Here is a 22707-nt window from a genome sequence, read left to right on the forward strand (position 1 = left end):
CTGTGACGTGTGAATACCCAAATCAACAACAAATGACCGGATCGGCCCAAATGGACCAATCCGCGGAGCACCTCACACACCAGGATCCCTTGGCTAACTAACAGGGAGTCCCCATTGACTTGCATAGAGCTCCCTAAACGCTGGTAATAGACGAGTTGGGATCGCGGAGAAATGCTCTCCGCAGACCCATTCTCACAGCGTTATAAACCTTTTTCTTACTCAATATCAAGCCACACTTATTGTTTTTACTTCGGCTGTGAGTGTTTGTGTGTGCTCAGGATGAGTTTCGCTTATTCTCGCTGTATCGTCGACCCGGAAACCTGTCCGCTCCTCGCAGCAACGAGCCTCACAACGTCCCGACCAATCAGAGCACACTGGGCTCACAGGGAGGAGGGGGCAGGAGCTCCAACAAGCCGTTTAGGACAGAGAGTGAATACCTGGTGAATACACATACTATACAGAGATGCTGTATGAGAAACCAATGTGATTTTGGAAAATTGCACAATTTAAATCTATTCTAGTAGACCTCAACAATGGAAATATGATCAGTAGAAATGGCCATGACATGGGACCTTTAAAGAATTGAAAGGTAGCATACTCCAAAATGATAAACCATAGCATATTTCGGTTGAATTTAACCTATTGTGTGTATGGTACTACTGCAACTATAATTTACATAAAATAAAATGATGCACAGGAAAAAATATGTCTTTGGGTTTTTAAATCAGATTATTTTCTTCTTTATTTGTAAAGTTGAGTATTTACAATGGGAATAATACAGATATTATGGTTTCTTGTAGAAAGTGAAAAAAAGAGGACGATAGATGTGTTCTAAATGTAATTTTAGTATAAAACAAACTTCTAAAGCTTTAAAACATGTTTAACCTTTACTCCACTATGGCTATCACTCACTTGATCCACCTCTGGACCATGCAGACTTGTCGCTCTGGTGTTTCACACACAGCTCACATTTTCATTAAGGACAGAGCGACAGTTTGTGAGCTTTGATAGCATGTCTTCTGGCCAGCCACGATACAAACAGCGGGTTGATAGTCTCAAAGATATCCCTTGAAAGATGCACTATGGTAAGAATGTGTCAGTTTAATGATGTATTGGACAAATTGTCTACATCAGCCTTTAAGTGTGAATCAACATCAAAACTGTGAAATTCAAAAGCCAGGGTAAGAAAAGGCAACCACTCGAGACTCCAGGAAGTAACTGCACCCGACCAACAAATAGTCTGGCACATAACCCCATGTACTGTAAAACCACTTTGTCCTATTTTACTCTTACACAGCTTAACCAGACGAGATGTAGAGTGGTATGTTTCAGTCGTGCTGGTAGGCATATTTTGTTACATTTGGACCGACCGAGGCTCTCAATAAGCTGCGTTGTGATAAGATTTTTATATAAAATAGAAGATTGACTTAAATCCCAAAACATTGTACATATGTCCTGTCCAGAGTAGTAATACAATGCTGCATTGGTTTGAAGTTGAGCTAAACAGAAATAAATTGTCTTGCCATTTTTATTGAGTTATTACTGGAGAGTTCCTTTGTTGAAAATCCAACTAAGGTCAGGTCAACCAGCCACAAATAATTTAGCATAATCCAATACAACTTTCACATTCATTATTTTATTCCCTCTGCAAATCCTGTTTGATCAATCTGTGTTTGTTTCTCAGAGAATGGAATACGTGGATAATGCCTGTCCTCAGCAAGACAAATGATGAACTGTAGAAGTCTGAAATCACATTTGCAATGCCTTTTCACTGAGGTTGTGTAATAGGATCTCCATATTTTTTTCTATGATGTAACATTGTTCCTCTATTCCTATATTGGATACATAAAGGCCTGGTTTTATATCACAACCGAGTGTCTGATATTTTAGTTTTTTTAAGATTTAACCAATTTCCTTCAATGTAGTACTTGACAATACACGTAATTCTTTACATTTTCACCACTTTTTATTTTAGGGAGAAGGTGAACCATGAAACACAGTATAAACATTCAATGCTTGGAACAGGTGGGAAAGGTTGCTAATTATTTTAGCTCTCAGCACATTATTATAGTTTCTGAAATCAGAAAATAAGTAGTATTCTATTTTGTAAACCATCAACAAAAAGTGATCTCATAAGTAACATGAATGTTCGATTATATAACATCATATTCAAGCTGCAGCACAAATTAACCAAGCTGAGGAGAATGCATTCTGTGATAATGGTAGAGGAACTTTTGCTGTTGTCTTGCTGGTATTGTGTGCAGGTCTCCAGGCTGCTTAAAGAGGCTGAATGGAGAAAGCAGTGTAGCTCTTCACACGTGCAAAGATGAAGGGCTGGTACATGCTGTCCAGGTCGAACGCAGTGATAACCGTTTCCCCACTCAGCCTAGAAAAAAAAGAAATAATGTCAATTTTGAAAACAAATGGAGGATAAAACACATCTTAACTACTGTTACAACTTGTATCTCTTACTTGTAAGTGATGTGGCAGGAGTGATGGATCCACGACAGCTTACTGAGACTCTGACGCCCCCCAGAGGACAGATGCAGTCCAACGTGGAAGTTGTGTTCAACCTCCGGAGACTGGTTCCGCCTGCAGAACCGATTCTTCAGAAACTCGGTTGCTTTCTGTAAAACAAATAACAGTTTACAAGCTGAGCCATGAACTGAGAGGTTAACTGTTTTCATTTATTTTTGAAAATGGTCAATTCATGTGTCTCAGTAATGTGTTACTTTGACTCTACTAATTAAGGAATGAGTGGTGCAACAGCTCATATTTGAATCTCAGTTTCTTTATCTGATCAGAGCTTTAAATGATGTACAGTGAACACGGTCTTTTTCTTTCATATACATCCTTATGTTACCCCAAAACCCCCCCCAGGTTATTCTCACCTCCTCCTTCTTCTTGCAGACAACAGCAAAAACTTTGGTTTGATTGTCCGTCTCCTGTGACAGACGGTAATGACCGTGCAGAACAGACTCCATTCTGTCAAATCAAACAAAATGTAACAATTGTGAAAAGTACTGCCACTCAGTCTGTTAAATGACTATTTATTGAAATCGTTCTAGCTGAGTTAGCAGAAAAAGGGAAAGGTGTACCTGACGTTCTTAGTGCGCAGACGAGGAACAACGCTCAGAGGGTCGTCAGGGGAGGTCACCATGACTACGTGGCCATCAGAGAAGAAGCGCAGGTACCTGATATAACAATTTCAGCTTTTAGCCTGTATACTTATACAACTCACAATCAAAGATAATGTTTGAAGTCAACAATTTACCTGTAGTACTCAATGTGATGCCAAGCCCTGTAAAATCCATCCAGTGATGCCTCTCCTTGACGTATGTATGATGTCTTGCTGATGTAAACACCTGTGAAAGTAAAATGCATGGAAAGCTTAACATCAAGTAAATAGAAACAAATATAGAATTGGAGGATGAACCCTCTATATTTGTCACACATAGCACACAGCACACACAGTGAATTTGGTCTCTGCTTTTAACCCATCTTAGTACTAAGAGCTATGGGCAGCTATTGTAAAGGGAACAATGGGGAGTGGGGATGGTGTCCGGTGCCTTGCTCAAGGGCAACACGGCACACCTCTCCAAGTAGTAGTCCACACTCCATATTTAGGTCTGTTCGGGGACTTTAACCTGCGACCCTACGGCTCACAGTCCAAGTAGTGATAATAGAAGAGTCAAGAATGCTGTAATATTGTTTGCATTAGCAATATTTTGAGACATTGATTTTGACGGTATAATGCATACAAAGATTATCATAAGGCTTGCACCAATATTTTTTTATCATAAATGAATCATTGTTGTGGAGAATAATAAAACCCCAAGACCTGTTTCTTAGTTGCGCTGTTTACTGCAAAGCCAAAAAACTGATCAGCAATTTCACACTACATATTGTTAGGAGCATGCATGTCTCAAAATTGTTCAAAATATTGTAACAAAACAACTGTTGTTTTATTTATTTATTTATATATGTTATTATTTAAACTGTTATTTTATAGGGCTGACATGGGTTTGGAAATATAACATATCAGTAACGGTATCATACTGTAAACTAAGACACAGAATCCAAAATAAGTGACCGATAAAGCATTTGATTACCATCGAAACGCACACGAGGCCTTTGCAGAAACATCTCCCTCCAGGATTTGAAAGGTGCAATTTTAGTGCAGTTCCTTCCCCACACTCTTGAACAGGCGGAGTGCCAAATCTCAGGGTCCCTGCAGAAAAAATAAAAAGTCAAAATAATAAGCGAGAGTAAACCTAAAACCCTGCATATATGTGACCCGCTCTATCGAAATCAGTCGGAAGTCGCAACGGCTCATTTCAAAATAAACGTGGATTTGCGTAAAAAACTATTTTTTCGGGGTTCGGGTGTTTTGTTTGATTTTAAATAAACAAAGTCTTGGCTTTCAGATTATGAAACTTTTATTTCCAAAATCACACGATAAATACATTTGTGAAGCTTGTAAAGGGAAGATGACAGGCACCTCTCACTCGCAATCTGCTCTTCCGCAGCGCCGCCCCCCCCTCCCTCCGGCTGACATTATGAATGTAAGGCGTATAGTAATCATAGATAACACGGCAGGGTCCGTTACAGTTTGTATTCATCTGATTTCAATTAAACAAAGTCTTGGCTTTCAGAATATTAAACTTGTTTCGGCAAATTTAGATGATAAATACAACTTTGAAGCTTGTAACGGCATAATTACAAGCGGAGAACGGAGTAACTTAACGTCACAGCAGCCATAACAACAGCCGGTGTTTCTCGTGAGTGTTTTCCCCGGGAAACAAACACAATATACACAAACGCAAAAATACACAAACACACACACTCGCGAGCTTCCCCCAGACCAGTAATCCAAACGGAAATATTTTCCCTCCGGACTATTTTGATCATTTGCTCCGCTAATAATCAATCAGATCGATGGATTCCAGAGAAGAGGAAACTTTGAAGGCCTTTTTCTCAAAATGATGACTCGGTGACAGTCATTATATAATGTGACATATTTTGCTTAATATTTGGAGTACAAAAACAATCCTGATATCATTAGAAAGCTAGGAATCTCCTCTTTCCAACAGTGTATACAACTCAAAATGTGTCTTCGGGTCAATGCGACTGATTTCGATAGAGCAGGTCACATATAACTGTCTTTTCATAATTACATATTTTGTGCATTCAAAATGTAAAGTCCCCAGTTGCCCGTTCCAACATCAGGAATGTTGAGAGGCAAATTGTCACACATCATATCTGTAATAACAGAGGGGCTCACCTTGCACAAATGTAAAACCCCCGGCAAACCAAGGAGAGCTGCTGCAGGGCTCGCATGTCCAGTTCGCTCGACACAACCCAACGGAAAATGTACATTAGGATTTCCCGAGGCAATTCTGCAGTCAAATAAATCACGAGACAAATATGTTAAAATATATAAGTCTATAATTGGTTTTAGACATGTCTACAATCTAAATGAAAATGTGTTTGGTACCTGAGATGTGCATCTGAGTGAAATCCAACTGAGGAGTGCAGATCTTTGGAAGGGAACAGTCCAGATTAAGATCCTGCTCAAAATATGAGAGTAGATCCTCGATCTCACCATCAACACTGTCCTCCCTGCTGCAATTAAAAGAAAAGTACAGTTTACATCATTTAAAAACAATGCAACAAGCACTTTTAGTGTAGCACAACAGCTCTTTGATAATGAAATGTATTCGAGGTTAATTCCCATACTTAAGTTTAAAAGTTTTAGCTAATAATAAAAAATTACAGGATGTTTAAACATTGCAGATTTAGATTTAGTAATTTCCAAAAATAAAAAGCTGCTTACTATTTCCCTCCAGCCTGGTCTGCATCGGGGGGGCGGCTGTAGTTGATTCTGAACTCAATGTCAGGCACTAGCTGCATAGCCATGCGGTAGAACTTGATAGCTGCAAGTAAAGAAAGACATCAAAAGTTACAACAACATCAAAATGTAAAGACATCAATTTAAAAAATGTCATAAATAAAATATAAAACTATTTGTGTGGACAAACTCAAACTGTTAAAGGTAGTAGTTATTACATATGAACTGTTCAAAGCCTTCCCTTGTTTCTTTTAAGATGATATTTGACGGTTATAACTGCATGTATTATTTAAATAAGATCTGACTAGCATTTTTCAGAAGTTCAAAGTCAAAGTCAGTTTTATTGTCAAGAATTCTACATGTTGTACATCCAGAAATCTCGAAATATCGTTTCCCGCAGTCCTACAGTGTGACATATATACATCAAACAAAAAACAAAAAGGGCCTAGATAAAGTTAGTTTGTGAATTCATTGTGCCATTTTCATTAGTTCCTGAATAATTATTTCTTATGGTGATACACCTTACATTTCACCCTTTCACGGGTCATTCTGATCACCACACATCCTTCACACGTACCCACATAGACGGCTCCTTTCTGCTCTTCCTGAACCGCTCTCAGGAACAGCTCTGTGGCCTGAGGGGGGGGAAACGTCAGTCATTCAGCAGCAGAGCACCTTCCAGTGAAAGCACTTTGCAAGACATCTAAGTGTATGACCTGGAGAAATCCCAATAACACTTACTTTCTCCTCACGGGCGATATCTTGTGTCCTCTTCAGACCTTGCGCTCGCAGCTGTCGGCCACTCCATCCACCTGCTCCAGAGCTCGTTTTGAGTTCAGACATCCATTGAGCTCTGAAAGCAGTCAGCTCCGTCTGCAATTCAATAACAAAGGTATTAAGTGGTATTAAAGCTAGACAAGACACGTTTATTTATAAAGCACTTTTCAACACAAGGCAATTCAAAGTGCTTTACAAAAATGAAAGACATTAAGAGCATAAAACACATATAATAAAAAAAAGATTCAGGAACCATGTGAAAAAGTGTACATTTAGCTTGTACATGGCTGCTGTAATTAAAAAGTTAGATATTCTCTCTTCACTTATTTGAGAAAAAAAAAAAATCACAAATCACCTTCCGGATTCTTTATTTAAAAAATAAAGGTTTATTACTACACACAGGCTATTTATTGTAAAAGATTATGGAATAACATCTCTCTAACATCACATAACCACAATTGCCAGTATGAAATTATACACAAATATTACCTGTCAACCAGGAAATGCTGTCAACTAAGGATGATTCCACGCCCCATATGCATAGGACTATTGTCGTGGGCAAGGGAATCCCTATCTTTTTCCTTTGTTTTTTCTCTTTCTTTCTGTATTATCGTTTAAATCATTTGCGTCTGTATGTGTGCATATATATATATATATATATATATATATATATATATATATATATACACATATATATGTTCATATATGTTCATATATAAAGTTGGTCACAAAAAAATAATGGTTTCTTCTTGTACTTAAATAATAATTACATTACTTTGCTCATACATTTCTCACCTGAATATTTGGATCATCTGAATCTTCATCCTCGATCATGCTGCTCATATCAGTATTTTCTTCAGCCTGCACAAGAAAAAAAGGGAAATATTATTTAAAGTTCATCCCAGGAGCTACCAGGCTAACCTCCCTACTGGTGGTTGTAAATAACTTTTTTCCCAGATGACTTCAGTCCACCCAGGTGTTTTGCCTCGCCCTCTGATGTTTACCAGTCCTCTACAAATTAAAGGAATGGGCAAAATATAACGTTTGTCAACAAAACAAGAGCTTACGAATCAGTGCTTGTTTTTCAATCCCTACTTTGGCATTGTACATGCTTAATTGTTACATTTAAGCATTTAGACCTTCTGGTTATACCCAGTTTATAAAGGAACAACATACATACTACGAACAGGATATGTTTGCTACTGTTGCACAATTTGATTTGATTCTTTATAAAGACACATTTGATGTTTATTTCTTTATCAAACATTGTTTATTGTTACCTTTTGCATATTTTTGTTGTAATGTTAGTCACTTTTTCTGCACAGTCGTACTTTTACAAACGTTGTCATTTATATCAAAAACACATGCAGTGTTAGTTGAGGGAAATAATGCAAAGACAAGAAAGCATGCATAATAATCAGCATGTGAAAAAAACTGCATCTGCAGTCGGAAACTTGTGCAAAGAATTTGAAGGCAACTGAAGGTAAACACCTAATCTCATTAAAAACAACAGCACACACCCCCATGTTGGTTAATGCTAACGTTACCTAAACAGACGATACACGAAATTAATCCATGTGTCTCAATGCAATCTCATGCACGTTTATCGTTGATTTATGAAGTACTATAAGTTCAAATCTGGTCAACAAAATGTTTAGTAACAAGTGAACCCCATTAGAGACACGTCGCAGCAACTTCTCCAGCAAGGTGACGTTAGCCACGTTAGCTGGCTAGCTGGCTAACACATTTCTTCCTGAATAATAATAACAACAACAGTTTAAAGCATGGTGACCCACCATGGCGGCTTATATAGTAGCTATCCTCGTTTCCCGTCACACGTTTTCAACAGTAGCGTTTACAGGTCACGGTCGGAGAAACGGATAACACAACGAACATATTTACGAGCTCGCAGGAACGCAGCCATTCTGCTGGGTGGCCCGGAGCTCAGTGACAGGAAGTCAGACAGTGTGGCGAAGTTAGAAAAGAGGAGCAGGTTGACCTGCTACAATGGTGTAATAAACATCAACAACAAATCTAATTATACATAAAGTTGCACATTTCTGCTCCACGCTACCGCTTTATGAATTAGCATAACTCTCCACATATAGTATAGTATTGTCATATTTTATTATATTTGACTGCACCCAGTTTCACCACATAATTATCTTTTGTGTAAATATTGTGTTTATTTTTCATTTCTTACAATAGTCTTAAAATATTTTTTTAAATAGCTTTTATAATAGTACTATTTCTTTATTTTGCTAAGTATTCTTCTTTCTGTGCCTCTGTATGCACCTCTTATACCAAAGCAAATTCCTTGTGTAAACCTACTTGAAAATAAAACGGATTCTGATTCTGATATTAAATAAATATAAATACCGTTTTAAATAATTGTATTGCTCCAGCTCTGAGAACAGAGAAACATACCACTAAATGAGATATTTAGAAACACACAGGCAATGCTTCTCAACACTCACATGTTACGTAAAATATATATGTAAAAGTTGGCCCTGAGGGTTGTGCAATTGATTGCCATTTGTTGTGTGTTTGTATGTGCAAACTGTGTATATTTAGATAAGTCACCAGAGATGCAATATTACAATGTAGCAATACTACAGTGTAAAAATACTCAGTTAGAAGTAAAAGTCATGCATTCAAAATTGTACTTCAGTAAAGAAAAAAGTATTAGCATCAAAATGTACTCCTTTTGCAGAATAGGCCATTTAAGCATAATATATTTCAATTAATTGTAGCTTAAAGGACCTTTAAGTACAGCACTTGAGTAAATGAACTTGGCAATTCCACCCTGGTAGTCATGTGTGAATATGTTAATGTCTTTTTTACTTAGCTGTATATCTATCTTCTCAGTACGGATTCCAGAACAATTTCCCTTAAGGGGACAATAAAGTATATCGCATCGCAAACAAACACGCCCGGGCAGAAGCCCTGGAACCATCACAAAAAATGTTTGTTACCTCTAAAAAACAATCCTGGAATGCTCGCCTAAGCATCAGTTCTATAGGAACATTCCCAGATTTGTAATTCTGCAAAACCTTTATATAACCTGAAGGGACAATCCCTGAATGTTCCTATGAGTTTATATTTGTAATGCTGATGAATATGTTCTTATTAGTATCATAATAATTTCAAGTATGGTTTAAAAAGTAGGGCTGCATTAGCAGTATGGATTAATCTATTGTGGTTTCATCTGTTGTTTGGTCTGCAAAATGATATCGCCAAAAGTTGCCAGAAATTGCTACACAACTATAAAACAGACTGGAAGTAGTAAAAGCTAAAATCGTAACAACCAGAAACAAGTTATTTTTTGTCATTGGTGCATGACAAAATATATTGGTTGCCAAGATTGTTGAAAAAATATTCTTTCTAATCATTTACTTGTCAATCAGACAACTGTTTCAGTTCTAACTAAAATACCTTAAATGATATATACTAAACATTCTGTGAAATGCATTGAATAACAACCCATAATGAAAGTAGCAATAACAACATTGTTGATTTCCCATTTCTGACCCAGAAGCATTTTAGTGGTCTAGTTGTAGTAATACACCATTCATTTGACAGGTGTTAATCCATAAATCTGTATCTATATGTTCTGAGTTGACCAAATATGGGTGAAGTGTCCACAAATAGACCTATGACACTGGCCAAGTGTTGCTGTTTTCAAAATGTGTGACCAGTATCTCAATACTGACAGCATTTGATACATTTAACTTTTTTATATTCAATTAATGTTTAATTGATATGAATACTTAAAGGTGGGGTAGGTAATTTTGGAGAAACCAGCTCGAGTGCGCAAGAATTTGAAAATACACAGCCGGAAAAAATCTGCCACTTCCTTACAGAGCCCCTCCTCCAACACACACGAACGCGCACATGACCAATGAGGGCACAAGATAAATTTGTGCACAGATGGAAGGCTGACAGGCAGGTAGGCCATCCAGTTATTTTAGCCGGGCCGGCTAAAATGATTGGTCGTGCTTTTTACAGTACTACGGCTTCCACAGATGACATTTTTTTTATGGATTTTTTGTCAAAGCACTTAAGATATTCATTGCTATCGGGATATTAAGAGCATTCCATGGAATATAACAAAAAGTGTATCTCGAGCCGGTTTCTCAAACTTACCTACCCCACCTTTAATTGAAGAAAGCTATACAATTGCTACATTTGCAATGGGCTTCCTGGTCCCTGAATCTGATTGGTAACCAATGTCAGTGTTACACAGTTCTGCATCATATTTAACACTCAATAATCAAGGCCTACCTCAGTATGTAGCAGCTCCAGGTGTAGTAGCTCCATATCATGCTCAGCAGTGGCTGTTTACGTTTGTGCTTTATAAATCTTATTTTCACTAAAGATATGTATTCCCCCTATTTGTTAACCATTTTAAACGTTGACCTTCAATTGCAATTATCTAAAGAACAGTCAGCTGTAATAAAGGAAAGTACAGCCTGTTTGACTTCACCTGAGTATGTGTCAAAATCTCTGCGATACAAACGCTTTTGAGACAGCATTAGCTATGGAGGACGGAACATGACTTAAGTATAAATAAATAAATAAATAAATGTGTAAATAAATGTATGAAGAAATACAGGAATAAATAAATAAATACGTAAATAAGTACAGGAATAAATAAATACAGGAATAAATAAATGACGAAATAAATACAGAAATAAATAAATGTTGAAATAAATACACAAATAAATAAATAAAAGAATAAATAAATATGGAAATAAATACACCAATGTATAAATAAATAAAACAGAACACACGTTATTATATATCTTTCATATATTTCTACATTTACTCGACATACATTTATTTCTTTATTTATGTGTCCGTATGCTAATGAGGTGGGCGGTCCTAACCTCAGTCTGAAGCAGGATTGGTTACAGGAGTGTGTGATCATTTCTGGCAGAGGGCTATACTAACGCCTGGCTAACCGCGCTGATTCGAATGCAGGAGCTTTACTGTTTAGCCCTTATCTTTATACATCCATGGTTTATCCACAGTTGTAAGGATTATTTATGGGTTATAAAGAAGCCATTATTAGCGAGTTGCCGTGGGTGTACACTGTACACAGAATGAACAGATGTGACTTGCCACGAATCTCTTGCTTCTGCCTGGCTCCAACAATTGGCGAATCCTGCTTCAGACTGAGGTTAGGACCGCCCACCTCATTAGCATACGGACACATAAATAAATAAATGTATGTCGCGCAGTGGCGACTGGTCATTAGGGGCAGGTGGGGCACAGCCCCACCTAGTGTCAGCAGAAAGTATTACAAATAATGATTACAAAAAATGCAAAAAAATATAAAAATATATATTTTAAGATCATGTTTAATCATCTGATTCGTCTGTACATTGCTGTTTTAGTCTGTGTTCTTCTAATTAGTGTCTACAGTGTGTGCCTATTGAGCTGTTTAGAGCCATGTGGGACAAAACCTGATCATGCCCCTCCCTCTCACTGTCTAAGTGGACGGTGACTGTAAAAACTACACTGCGCATGCTCAGAGTATTTTCCTATTTAATGTGTGTGGCAAAAAAATAATGACCATAGGGGCACTGAGCTGCCATCCCCACCATACGTCATCTCACATAATTCAGAGCTGATTGGCTGTAAGTACGTGTGCCGCGAAAAGTGTGGTGTGTGAAGAGGAGACGAGAGAGCTGCAGTGACGCGTCCTAAAACCCGGAAGTAAGCTGCTCATGGCTTCTCTCGACAAAAAAGCAATGAGATTTCTCCATAGGATTTTAGAAAATAGCTCGAAATAAGATCTGTGGGAAACGTACCTGTTAGATAAATTCACGTTTTGTTCAGCCGGATAATATCCACATGTCTACCCTACTTTTATAATTTTTGAATCATAAATCTATCGATTAGATTTATGATAGACTTTTGAAACTACAAGAAGATAAGGAGGACTTTTACAAAAAAGTAATAGAGATTTTTGTCCAGAAGGATAGGCAAATGGACTTCATCTTCAAGTCAAGGTAAGACCGCAATTTTATTGAAAATGGAATCTTACTAAGAGAGAACAATTCAATATTTAAATGATAAAATTATATTTTTTGGGTATCCTTTTGTTGAACTGTCTGTTTAAAATTAATCGAAGCATCAGACAAAAAAAGCTTTTGAAAATAATATTATATTTTGGTTTAGGTCAAAATATAATATTTGTAAACCTGAAGAGTCAGTGCCAGTGCCTCACCAGCCATGAACTTCACTGCACGTCACTGCAGAAGCTTATATAGACATCTACGTTTTTTGTGCCCCACCACTTTTGTACATATAAAAACACCACTGATGTCGCGTAAATGTAGAAATATATGAAAGATATATAATAACGTGTGTTCTGTTTTCTTTTCGACTTTTATTTATTTATTTATACATTGGTGTATTTATTTCCATATTTATTTATGCATTTATTTATTATTTTATTTATTTATTTGTGTATTTATTTCAACATTTATTTATTTCGTCATTTATTTATTCCTGTATTTATTTATTTCTTTACGTATTTATTTATTTATTCCTGTATTTCTTCATACATTTATTTACACATTTATTTATTTATACTTAAGTCATGTTCCGTCCTCCATAATTATCAGCACAGCCCCACACAGAATGTCCACCAGCAATGTAGCTCATTTAAAAGCAGACACGTTTTTTACGTGCTGGTTTGGCTAGATTGTCCAACCAAGTTATGAGGCATCAACATTTTTTAACTGACCGCACAGCCTCTACAAGATCCTATACAACAAGAAAAGTGAGTGTGTGTGTGTGTGTGTGTGTGTGTGCGCGTGCGTGTGTGTGTGTGTGTGTGTGTGTGTGTGTGTGTGTGTGTGTGTGTGTGCTTAAGTGTAGGCTATGCTGTCTATAATAGTAATTATTGTAAAAAAAAAGTTAATTCTTCAAATCAGAACTTTTTTATTTGTTATGTATTTTACCTTATCTACTTAGGATCAACATTGTACCCACTGCTGTGCCTGTGTCACATACTTTTGAGTTTTTTACACCACTACATTTCAGAGGGACATTCGAAGCATGAAAATAACCAAAACTAAAAATGACGGATCAATCTAACCCCATTATTAAAATACTGCTTGTGCACTAGAGTCGACTCCTTCACTTTTCATTTGATCAGAGAAGAAGAGGGCGGTACAAGAGCGTACATACTCGGTCACTTCCGGCTTTGCTTTGTGCCGAAAAATCTTTCGTATAAAGTAGTATTTTTGGTACACAGTTGTTTTTTTTATTATTTTCCATGTTATTATGAAGGATATTTATTATGCCATGTAAGTCTCCGACTATGTTTTAGATTGTTTATGAGTCTGGGAATCCCTGTTTTGAATGTAATGTAATATTACATAAGCTCTGCGAGGTAGGCCTGGCCCGTATAAAGGCAGCGTGTGGACTAAAAGAAGGGAAACAGAAGAAAGACATGAATTGCCTTTACATATTCAAAATGTTGTTTCATAGACATTAAGGTGTTCGGACCATAGACTGTATAAAGGTTCTTACCGGTTCGGACGCTGGAGAGAAGGATGCAGTGATTTATTTCAATCCCGTGTTGTGTCTTTGTTGACGGAGGAGAGCTGTGATTTGTTGAAATTACACCGCAAACAATTTTTACAGCATCGCGAGATTATGATGAGTTCTGTGACGAAAGGCCCTAGATGAAATTGTATTGATGTTGTGTGTGGATGGACTGGATCTGGATGCGGTTATCTGCCTTCTTACGCTGTCAGACAGCTGATTATTCCACTAAGACAGTTGTTGAACATCGACTACAAATGATCTGCTATGTGTTGTTGTCGATTTGAAGCGAGGACGGTGAGTGCTGTCTGCTGCTTTTCGTTGTGTTTTGAATTATGAGCCCATTCAGTGCAAACAGGCCAGTTTTCTCCCCTTTAGCATTTTAATGTTGTCAGCAGCTGGGCCACCACCAGCACCACAACTCAATTATAAGATAGCGTTACTTGTACCATGTTTGCTACCAATAACTGCACAGAGGAGTCGTGAAAACTGAGCCTAGTTGCAAAATGCAACATAACGCATTAAGCCCAAATCTATAGATGAGTACAGTGGGAATGATATCGGATTTATACATATTTTTGTGCTAAAGTGCCGTTGCGTTAGCGTTCACTCTGCTTTGCTAAACTAAGAAACACACATGCTAGTTTGTACTTTTGCTGACAGAAAAATAGGTAGTATGGTAACATGTTGGGGAAGATGTAATTGACTATATCAGAAATCTATGTGAGTCAGTAAACATCATCACTGACTATACCAGCTGCTACCATTAACTTTGATAAAGGACATTTGCACTGATATGATACAATACTTGAATAAGTATTGTAAAATTTGGGCAATTTTCATCCTTATTTCTTAAAAAGATGTCATAAGGTGAGACACTTGTACTTTGTACAGAATGTCTTTTGTTAGTTACCAGTTCAAGTTATTCCTGACATGGACATGTTGTGTTTGTTTAAGCTTTTTTTTCATTCAAAAAGTATGATGACCTTGTTTAGGTGAAATTGCATCTTCTGTTAGACAAGCTCTATCTATCTTACTGAAAAGTCGACTCCTCAACTGGAGGTCTCAAGTTTCCACATCACCTTGTAAACATATGAAACTTGTATATGTTAGCACAGAGACAATTTCCCTCTTCATAAGGTGGTTTTAAAGAAACAGACAACATACAGATGTCATTATGCACATTGAAGTTCATCTAAGTGATTTAACAACAAGTAAACCACATTTCTTCAGTGGAGGGGGATTTTAGTTATATAGATTATACCTCACAGGAGTGCTGGGATCGTTGCTTAAAATCCTTTATTTAATATTCATGCAGAAAAAAACTAGGACATTCAAATTCAGAAAAACTGTGGTTCTTTAATAACCTGCCTTCTTGGTACAAAGTGGATTTCTTGATATGTATATTTTATAATGGTTTAAAAAGAGTGTTAAATAAACCTTGTAACTTAGATTGAGGCGGTCCATTTCAAATTGATTTGCACCACTAAGAAATGTTATATTAGGCAATACTGCTAAATCAACGGCAAATATTTAGGCAAATACTTACAAACCAAGAACCAACATGAAGTTTAGGAAACATTTAGAAACAATAGGTTCATCTCAATGTCCCTCCTCGACTCCTCTCTCCCCCTCCTCCGGGACTTGACCCGGAAATCGATCAAGACACGCCATGTTGAAGGACGTCCCAATTGCTGAAATGCACACGGAGGAGTCGAGGAGGGGTGAGGGAGGAGGCTTCCAGAGGAGACGAAAGGGAGGATACATGAGAGCAGACTACGCGGAAGTGTTTTCACTACTCGCGTATAAAAGCCCCGCCCCCACCTTTACAGCCTCTGCTCACTGCAGCTGATCTTACCGTTAAAGGAGGATCAGTTGGATGCATCACATCCTACTTTGTATAAAATGAGCCATGTACATTTTAGTTCATTTGCCTACAAAGCTAACTTGTTCTTTTGTTGTCCATCCCTCACCTTTTCAGCTCGAAGGAGGCAGGTCCAGGACACCATGAGTCCTCCAGCTCTGCTCTGTTGTCACAGGAAAATCTGGCTGCATTCAGCAGCAGGAGGCAAAAGCATCTCTTCTGACCACCCAATTATTATCTTCTCCCGGATGCTATGGCAGGACGAGCACAATGAATAGATACACCAACATCAGACAGCTCGGGGATGGCACCTACGGCTCCGTCGTCCTCGGCCGCAGTCTGGAGTCAGGAGAGCTAGTTGCCATAAAGAGGTGAATATCCCCAAAAATGTTATGTCGGCAATCAACGGCATCTTTTTTCTCTGATATACAATATGATGTAATTTTCAATAAATGAGTTAATGTGAAAAATACATTTCAGAATGAAAAGAAAATTCTACTCCTGGGAAGAATGCATGAACCTTCGTGAAGTCAAGGTGAGTTTATCTTTTCTACATTTTTCCACACTATTAAGGAGCATAAGTGTTATGAAAAAAATGTACCCAAAAACCAACCTAAAGGAAATGCCCTTTTCTTTACTTGAATATATCTTGTCTTATGTGGAGTTTCAGCTCCATTCTCCACATTTTTGGGGTGACATATCCCCACACTCTGCTGTATTACTAGCTTATCTTAAAATGTATGTTTTGGAGAAGTAGAACAACCATACAACTGCTGATTTTAGGTGATCTGTATACCTTCTCCCACAAAATGTGTATTTCTCTTGAGTCTTTTATAATTAAGTACATACATTATGAACATCAAAATGTAATACCAAACATTACATTTCACAGTAGTTGTTCTGATGCAGCGACCACATGATGTTGTGTTGGTGCCCCTCCTGTTACTGTCTGTTTTGTAAATGTCAAATACTCTTTATTGTTTTTTTTCACACCATTTCATTGTGTTACTGTCTACATTTCCTCACAGCTCAAAGTCACACACCAGCTCTAAGAGTTGAAGGTGATTGTTGTGTTTTGAGCTCCCATCCCTCCTTTCCTAGAGCTCCACCTTAACGCAGAAAACATGTACAACACGCTGGTCCTTTGAGTCCTGCTAATTGGATCATAATCACAGCATGTCACATCAAAATCTCAGAATCCCATTGCAGCTTCTTTCCCCTTTACTTAAATGTAGCATGGTAAACCTACAGCGTCCCAGTGCATGGGAAAGGTGTATATTTCTCCACCCTGCTTTCTATTTCCCCTCTTTTAAATTGTACGTTTAAATCCCACCTTTGCAGCATTTCTCCCCCAAACTCCATTGTGTTCTTACAATAGCCATGTTTTAACAAGAAGGGTTTGTGTCATAGTTGCAGGGCGTGCTTTTGAATGTGCTGCAGTGACCTGTGTGTTTTTTCCAGCATGGCTTTTATTTCTACTCCTTTGCATTTCTCATATTCTAACATGATCTGTTTCTCTTTCAGTCCTTAAAGAAACTCAACCATGCCAACGTGATCAAACTCAAGGAAGTCATTCGAGAAAATGATCACTTGTACTTTATATTTGAGTACATGAAGGAGAATCTATATCAGCTCATGAAAGACAGGTGTGTATATATTTTACTTGTAGCATTATTTAATCGTGTGCTTAGAGTTTTTTAACCGCTGGAGTTTTCTAATTGTTCTTCTTGCTGCAGGACTCGATTGTTTCCTGAATCTGCTGTGAGAAATATTATGTTTCAGATACTACAGGGGCTTGCGTTCATTCATAAACACGGTATGTGTTATTTACGACTCTGATGCTAAATTTATCCTGTGACAAATTGGACATTTTGTACAATTTGAGTAATGCAATGTTTCTTTTTTTTAGGTTTTTTTCACAGGGACATGAAACCGGAGAATCTTCTGTGCATGGGCCCGGAGCTGGTGAAAATAGCCGACTTTGGGCTTGCCCGGGAAATTAGATCTCGACCACCATACACAGACTATGTCTCCACCAGATGGTGAGTATCTCTCAGAATATATATAACGCACTGTGTTTAATAAATTATTTACTCAAGTCTGAGTACCCTCTCTTGTTTTTCCACCAGGTACAGAGCCCCAGAGGTGCTCCTCAGATCCACATCCTACAACTCACCCATAGACCAGTGGGCTATCGGCTGCATCATGGCAGAGCTTTATACCCTCAGGCCTCTTTTTCCAGGCTCCAGTGAAGTAGACACCATATTCAAAGTGTGCCAAGTCTTGGGTACACCAAAGAAGGTAAGATCTTTCACATGTGTGCAGCAGAATTATAGAGCACTGTATTTGTCATACCCAGTGCTGTTGAGTAATCCTTCTCACAGTAGAGATACACTTTGTTTAAAGAAAGTATACATCGGCTATTCCACTGCATTTCATAAATACATTTGAGACCAGAGGCTTTCTTTTTACTTTGGCTGTAATTTTTTGTTTGCAAAAACATAAATTCTATGTAGTAGTAATACATTTTTTTGTACATTGACACAAACATTGTATATAAAAAGTTGACATCGTTTTGGACTACCCTGCGGAATCCTCCAGATTATAATTTCCCCCATCTTGGTTTAAATCAGAGTACAACCAAGTGCAGTCATTATTCAACTACTACTATTGTAACAGTGAATACAAAAACGATTTTGTTTTGACATAACTTAATCACGTTACATAAATGTGGTGTGTCAAATGGCCTGTGTCTTCTCCCTCTAGAATGATTGGCCGGAGGGATTCCATTTGGCGAGTGCTATGAATTTCCGTTGGCCTCAGTGCGTTCCCAGTAATCTGAAGACTCTGATCCCAAATGCCAGCCCTGAAGCCATTCATCTGATGACAGACCTGCTCCAGTGGGATCCCAAGAAGAGACCAGCCTCTGCCCAGGTAATGTCTGACCTCCTCATAGCTTCATAGCTCAACATGCAGAATGAAAGCTGACGTTGTTTTGTTCAAACCTGGATGTCTTTCAGTCTCTCAGGTACTCGTACTTCCACGTGGGCCAGGCTCTGGGTACTCCTCAGCAGATCCTGGATCAGGGCCGGCCTCAGCCAGGCCTCGTGCCGCTGCAGGCCCCTTTACAGTCACAGCAGTCTCAGCAGCAGCAACCCCTGCTGCTGAAGCCGGTGCCCCCCTCCCAGCCTCCCCCCCCCAGCCAACACTGCTCCCCCTCCAGGCCCCTGCAGCAGATCCAGCCCTCCGCTGTGTCTGCGGTGGCCCAGGCGGCAGCGTACCAGCGGCACACAGAGCTGGTCCGAGAGCAGCAACAGAAGCACATCCTGAAGCAGGAGCAGAGCGGAGGAACGCCACAGAGCCATCTCCCTTACATCGTGGACAAGAGTCTCCAGAGCAAGGTGAGGCTGGAAACATAAGAGTGTGTATTTATTATATATCTGTTTCTATTGATGGCAAACATTCCATCTTAATATTTTCAAGTGGATGAATAAATATATTAAGCCGTTGCATGGAAACATAGATTAAATCTTAGGCTAGCAATCATATAAATGTGACCTCATATACATCCCTGATAATGGCTGATTGATCTAAGGATTATATCTACTGAAAAAGGATTGGAGGATATGGGATTTTGTTGTGCATCGTTATAAAAAACATAAAACAGACAACAATAAATGAATGCTGGTGAATTTCCTCTATCCAGTTAATAGTTGATATCCTTACATGAGTGAACAATAGAGCCGTATTCACTTATTTAAGATTGTATGTTTGTGTTTCACTAAGCATTTTTTATCAACAACATGTAGGTACATATGTAAAGTACATTTAGAATGCTTAAGTATCATTTAAAGATATCTACTTATAACTACATCACTTTACTTTGATGATCATCACTTTACATTTTTTTAATTACTTTCAAATGATGTAAAGATGGGTTCCATCAAAAGCAGGCTTAAATAACTTATTATCCCTTGAAAATGAAATTGTTTAAAAATACTCCTCATGCATTTGGTTGATGCCGTTCTTTTAGCAAACGAGACAGGAGTCAGAAAAAGAACACCTACTGAGCTATCAGGTGAAGCCTAAAGGGGGGCGGCGGCGCTGGGGCCACGGCACGGGACACCACAAGGGTGAAGACTGGGACGACTATGAAGAGACGGATCTGACATCCATAAGTATTCTGGGAAAAACAAACTTCTCTGCAGAGCAGTCGAGGCAGGGGGAGGACTCACTGAGCAGGTGAGGCTATGATCTGTCATCGTGCGGTACCTTTTTATAAGAGAAAGTGGCTGTACGAATGTGCAAACTAAGACTACAAAAGAGAGCTGAAGTGTTTACATCAGTATTACGACAAGCAGGCAACACACTACCTTTCTCTCATTTAATGCCTTCTGCGTTTCAGATATGGAAACGTTTTGGATTACAGTCGACCCAATGGAAAGGAAGATGCGCCTTTAAACCTGAACAAGAGTTCAGCCTATCAGGAGCCTTCAAGAACCGCTTCTGCCAAACAACATTACCTGAGGCAGTCAAGATATTTACCTGGTAATATATATTTAAAGACTTCCCTCAAATAAACATCAACTGTGTCAACAAGTGCTTTACACCCAACTCGTTTCAGTTAGATTCAAAATAAGTCCTTTGCGTTGGTACCATTGTACTGTTAAAGTAATGCAGATCAACCAAAGAATATTGTGACATTAAATATATGATTATTGCAGGATTTAAAAAAACTACAATTCAATTCTGATTGAGATCTGTTAAGGAAGCAATCTTAAATGCAGTCTTTACAAATGTGCACAGTATATATCACTACAAAAGAGTTGGTAACCTTAAAAAGCATAAAGCTAGATTGGAATTTGTTTGTCACTTTCTTCTTTCTATTTATAATTCTTCTTGTAAAATGTGTGTGATAATCTCTTACTGTCTTTTTCAGGTATTAGCACAAAAAAGAACGTAGCCATAAATGCCAGTAAAGACTTTGCAGGAAGCCATCTTTGGGGCAACAGCAGTATTCCATTTGGAGGGACTCTGCCGAGCAGAGGCGCTCACGGTAATGTCCCAGGACCTCCTGCACTTTACTGCATGGGAATCATTGCAACTTCACTAAGTTCTAATGAAATTATCTGTTTTTGTTTTTTGTAAATACCAGGTACCAATACAATCCCAGGGGGATACATGCCATCGTTTTACAAAAAAGACACGGGATCTGCGGGTCACAGAGGACCTCAGGGTCCTTCAGTGGAATCAACAGCATCAAGTGAGGACACATTTCATCACTTAGAGCTTTCTGCTATAGAGTGCTGCAGGAATGAGTCCTAAAACCCATCTAAGACCCGTCTTAACAAAGGTTCACAAGTGGCGTAATAAGACTACATCGATTTTCAGGGACAATTAAACGCAATCACACCAAACTTGGGAAACTCATGTTCTCGCTAGCCTGCGTTTACAGCCAGGTTATTCGTATACTCTCAAATATTGTAACTCACAAGCTAGATCAAGCTTTGGTAAAAGAGGCGAGCTCTAAAAATCAATGAAGTTGGAAGCGTAGTAGTGATGTTGGCAGTCATGCGATCGGGGTGTAGTTTGTTTATAGGTTTGAGATTGTCATTAAGATGATCTTCTTGTTGAACAAAGTAAGTAAGTAACCTTTCCTTGCCCCAGACATATTTTCTGATTTAAAACAAAAATGGAAAAAAAAATCCCTTTGGCTTTTTTGTGATGCTTCCAGTTTGGCCTACACAACATCATCCCTGCAGCCCTTTACATTCAGCTTTCTATGTGTCACGTTTTCAGTGCCCTGCCACCTAACATTGCCTTTTTTTTACATTTGATTTAACCTGTTGTTTTGATGCCGTTTTAGATTATGCAACATGGCAGTCTGGCCGGAGTCCGATGAACACCTCCACCAACGTGCCGTCACCCAACAAGAGCACCCCCGGTCTGCTGCCTCGCCCACCGACACAAACCATCCACGGGCGAACGGATTGGTCTGCCAAATATGGACACCGCTAGTGCCCTCACTTCAAACTCTTTCACCTCCAAAGAGTAGGCCTAGTTGTTTTATAATATAAGTCTGTACATACATCTTACACAGCAATAACTTTTAATGTTTTTCATTATGTGTACTATGAATGTTGTGAGATGTAAAAATATCTATATGTATATTTAAATGCAAGCGGCCAAAGTTTGGGCCCAGATTTGCTCCTCAGTGTTTCATTTTGTATTTCTGTATTAAAGCTACAGAGGTCACAACTTCAGTTGTGTATCAGATGTATCATTGAATGTTCACCAACCTGTATACATAATATGCATATTATAATTGTATGGAAACTTCACTGTGACCTGTATTTGGCTGCAACTAATTACTTTGCCTTTGTACAGTTTGGTGTGTTTTCCTTTTTCCCTGCTGTTTTTTTATGACGGTAGCCTTGTCAATCAGGTTACTATTATTTGTGCATTATATGTTTTTAATAAAATGTAATGCCTTGCTCTATTTTCAATTAAACAATGCAAATGGTTGCCACAATGTACAATTCAGTTTTATTTCTGAATTAAAATGATCCAAGACAACACGTTATACCCCCTTGGCCAAAGTGAGTGTGATTATTGAATTGCCTGTTATTGAATATAATTAAACTGTTGACTG

General features: G+C 38.3%; 2 protein-coding genes across 5 annotated transcripts; one reads left to right on the top strand and one right to left on the bottom strand.

The window, feature by feature from the left end:
- Positions 1–1510: 1510 nt before the first annotated feature.
- fbxo9 (F-box protein 9) lies at positions 1511–14238 on the bottom strand. Of its 4 annotated transcripts, none has more exons than XM_034151881.1 (13): positions 14177–14238; positions 7415–7489; positions 6593–6724; positions 6429–6486; positions 5837–5936; positions 5498–5625; positions 5285–5399; positions 4113–4231; positions 3275–3365; positions 3099–3194; positions 2892–2985; positions 2473–2627; positions 1511–2386 (listed from the first exon to the last, which is right to left on the bottom strand). In XM_034151881.1, exons 2-13 carry the CDS (start codon positions 7469–7471, stop codon positions 2278–2280), a joined length of 1254 nt encoding a protein of 417 aa, XP_034007772.1. In that variant the 5' UTR covers positions 7472–7489; positions 14177–14238; the 3' UTR covers positions 1511–2277. The 4 variants fall into 4 exon arrangements, with proteins under 4 accessions (XP_034007772.1, XP_034007773.1, XP_034007771.1 ...); XM_034151882.1 differs by having other exon boundaries at positions 7424–7489; positions 14177–14236; XM_034151880.1 differs by lacking the exon at positions 14177–14238 and adding an exon at positions 8425–8589 and having other exon boundaries at positions 7424–7489.
- Positions 14239–14304: 66 nt separating this feature from the next.
- LOC117499465 (serine/threonine-protein kinase ICK-like) lies at positions 14305–22707 on the top strand. The gene is made up of 14 exons (XM_034151860.1): positions 14305–14488; positions 16173–16426; positions 16536–16590; positions 17580–17701; positions 17792–17871; positions 17965–18097; positions 18185–18356; positions 18822–18989; positions 19076–19456; positions 20089–20297; positions 20461–20603; positions 20995–21111; positions 21211–21318; positions 21922–22707. The coding sequence occupies exons 2-14, from the start codon at positions 16326–16328 to the stop codon at positions 22071–22073; spliced, it is 1941 nt and encodes a 646-aa protein (XP_034007751.1). The 5' UTR covers positions 14305–14488; positions 16173–16325; the 3' UTR covers positions 22074–22707.

The sequence above is a fragment of the Trematomus bernacchii genome, unplaced genomic scaffold (assembly GCF_902827165.1).
Source record: "Trematomus bernacchii unplaced genomic scaffold, fTreBer1.1, whole genome shotgun sequence".
NCBI classification, from domain to species: Eukaryota; Metazoa; Chordata; class Actinopteri; order Perciformes; family Nototheniidae; genus Trematomus; species Trematomus bernacchii.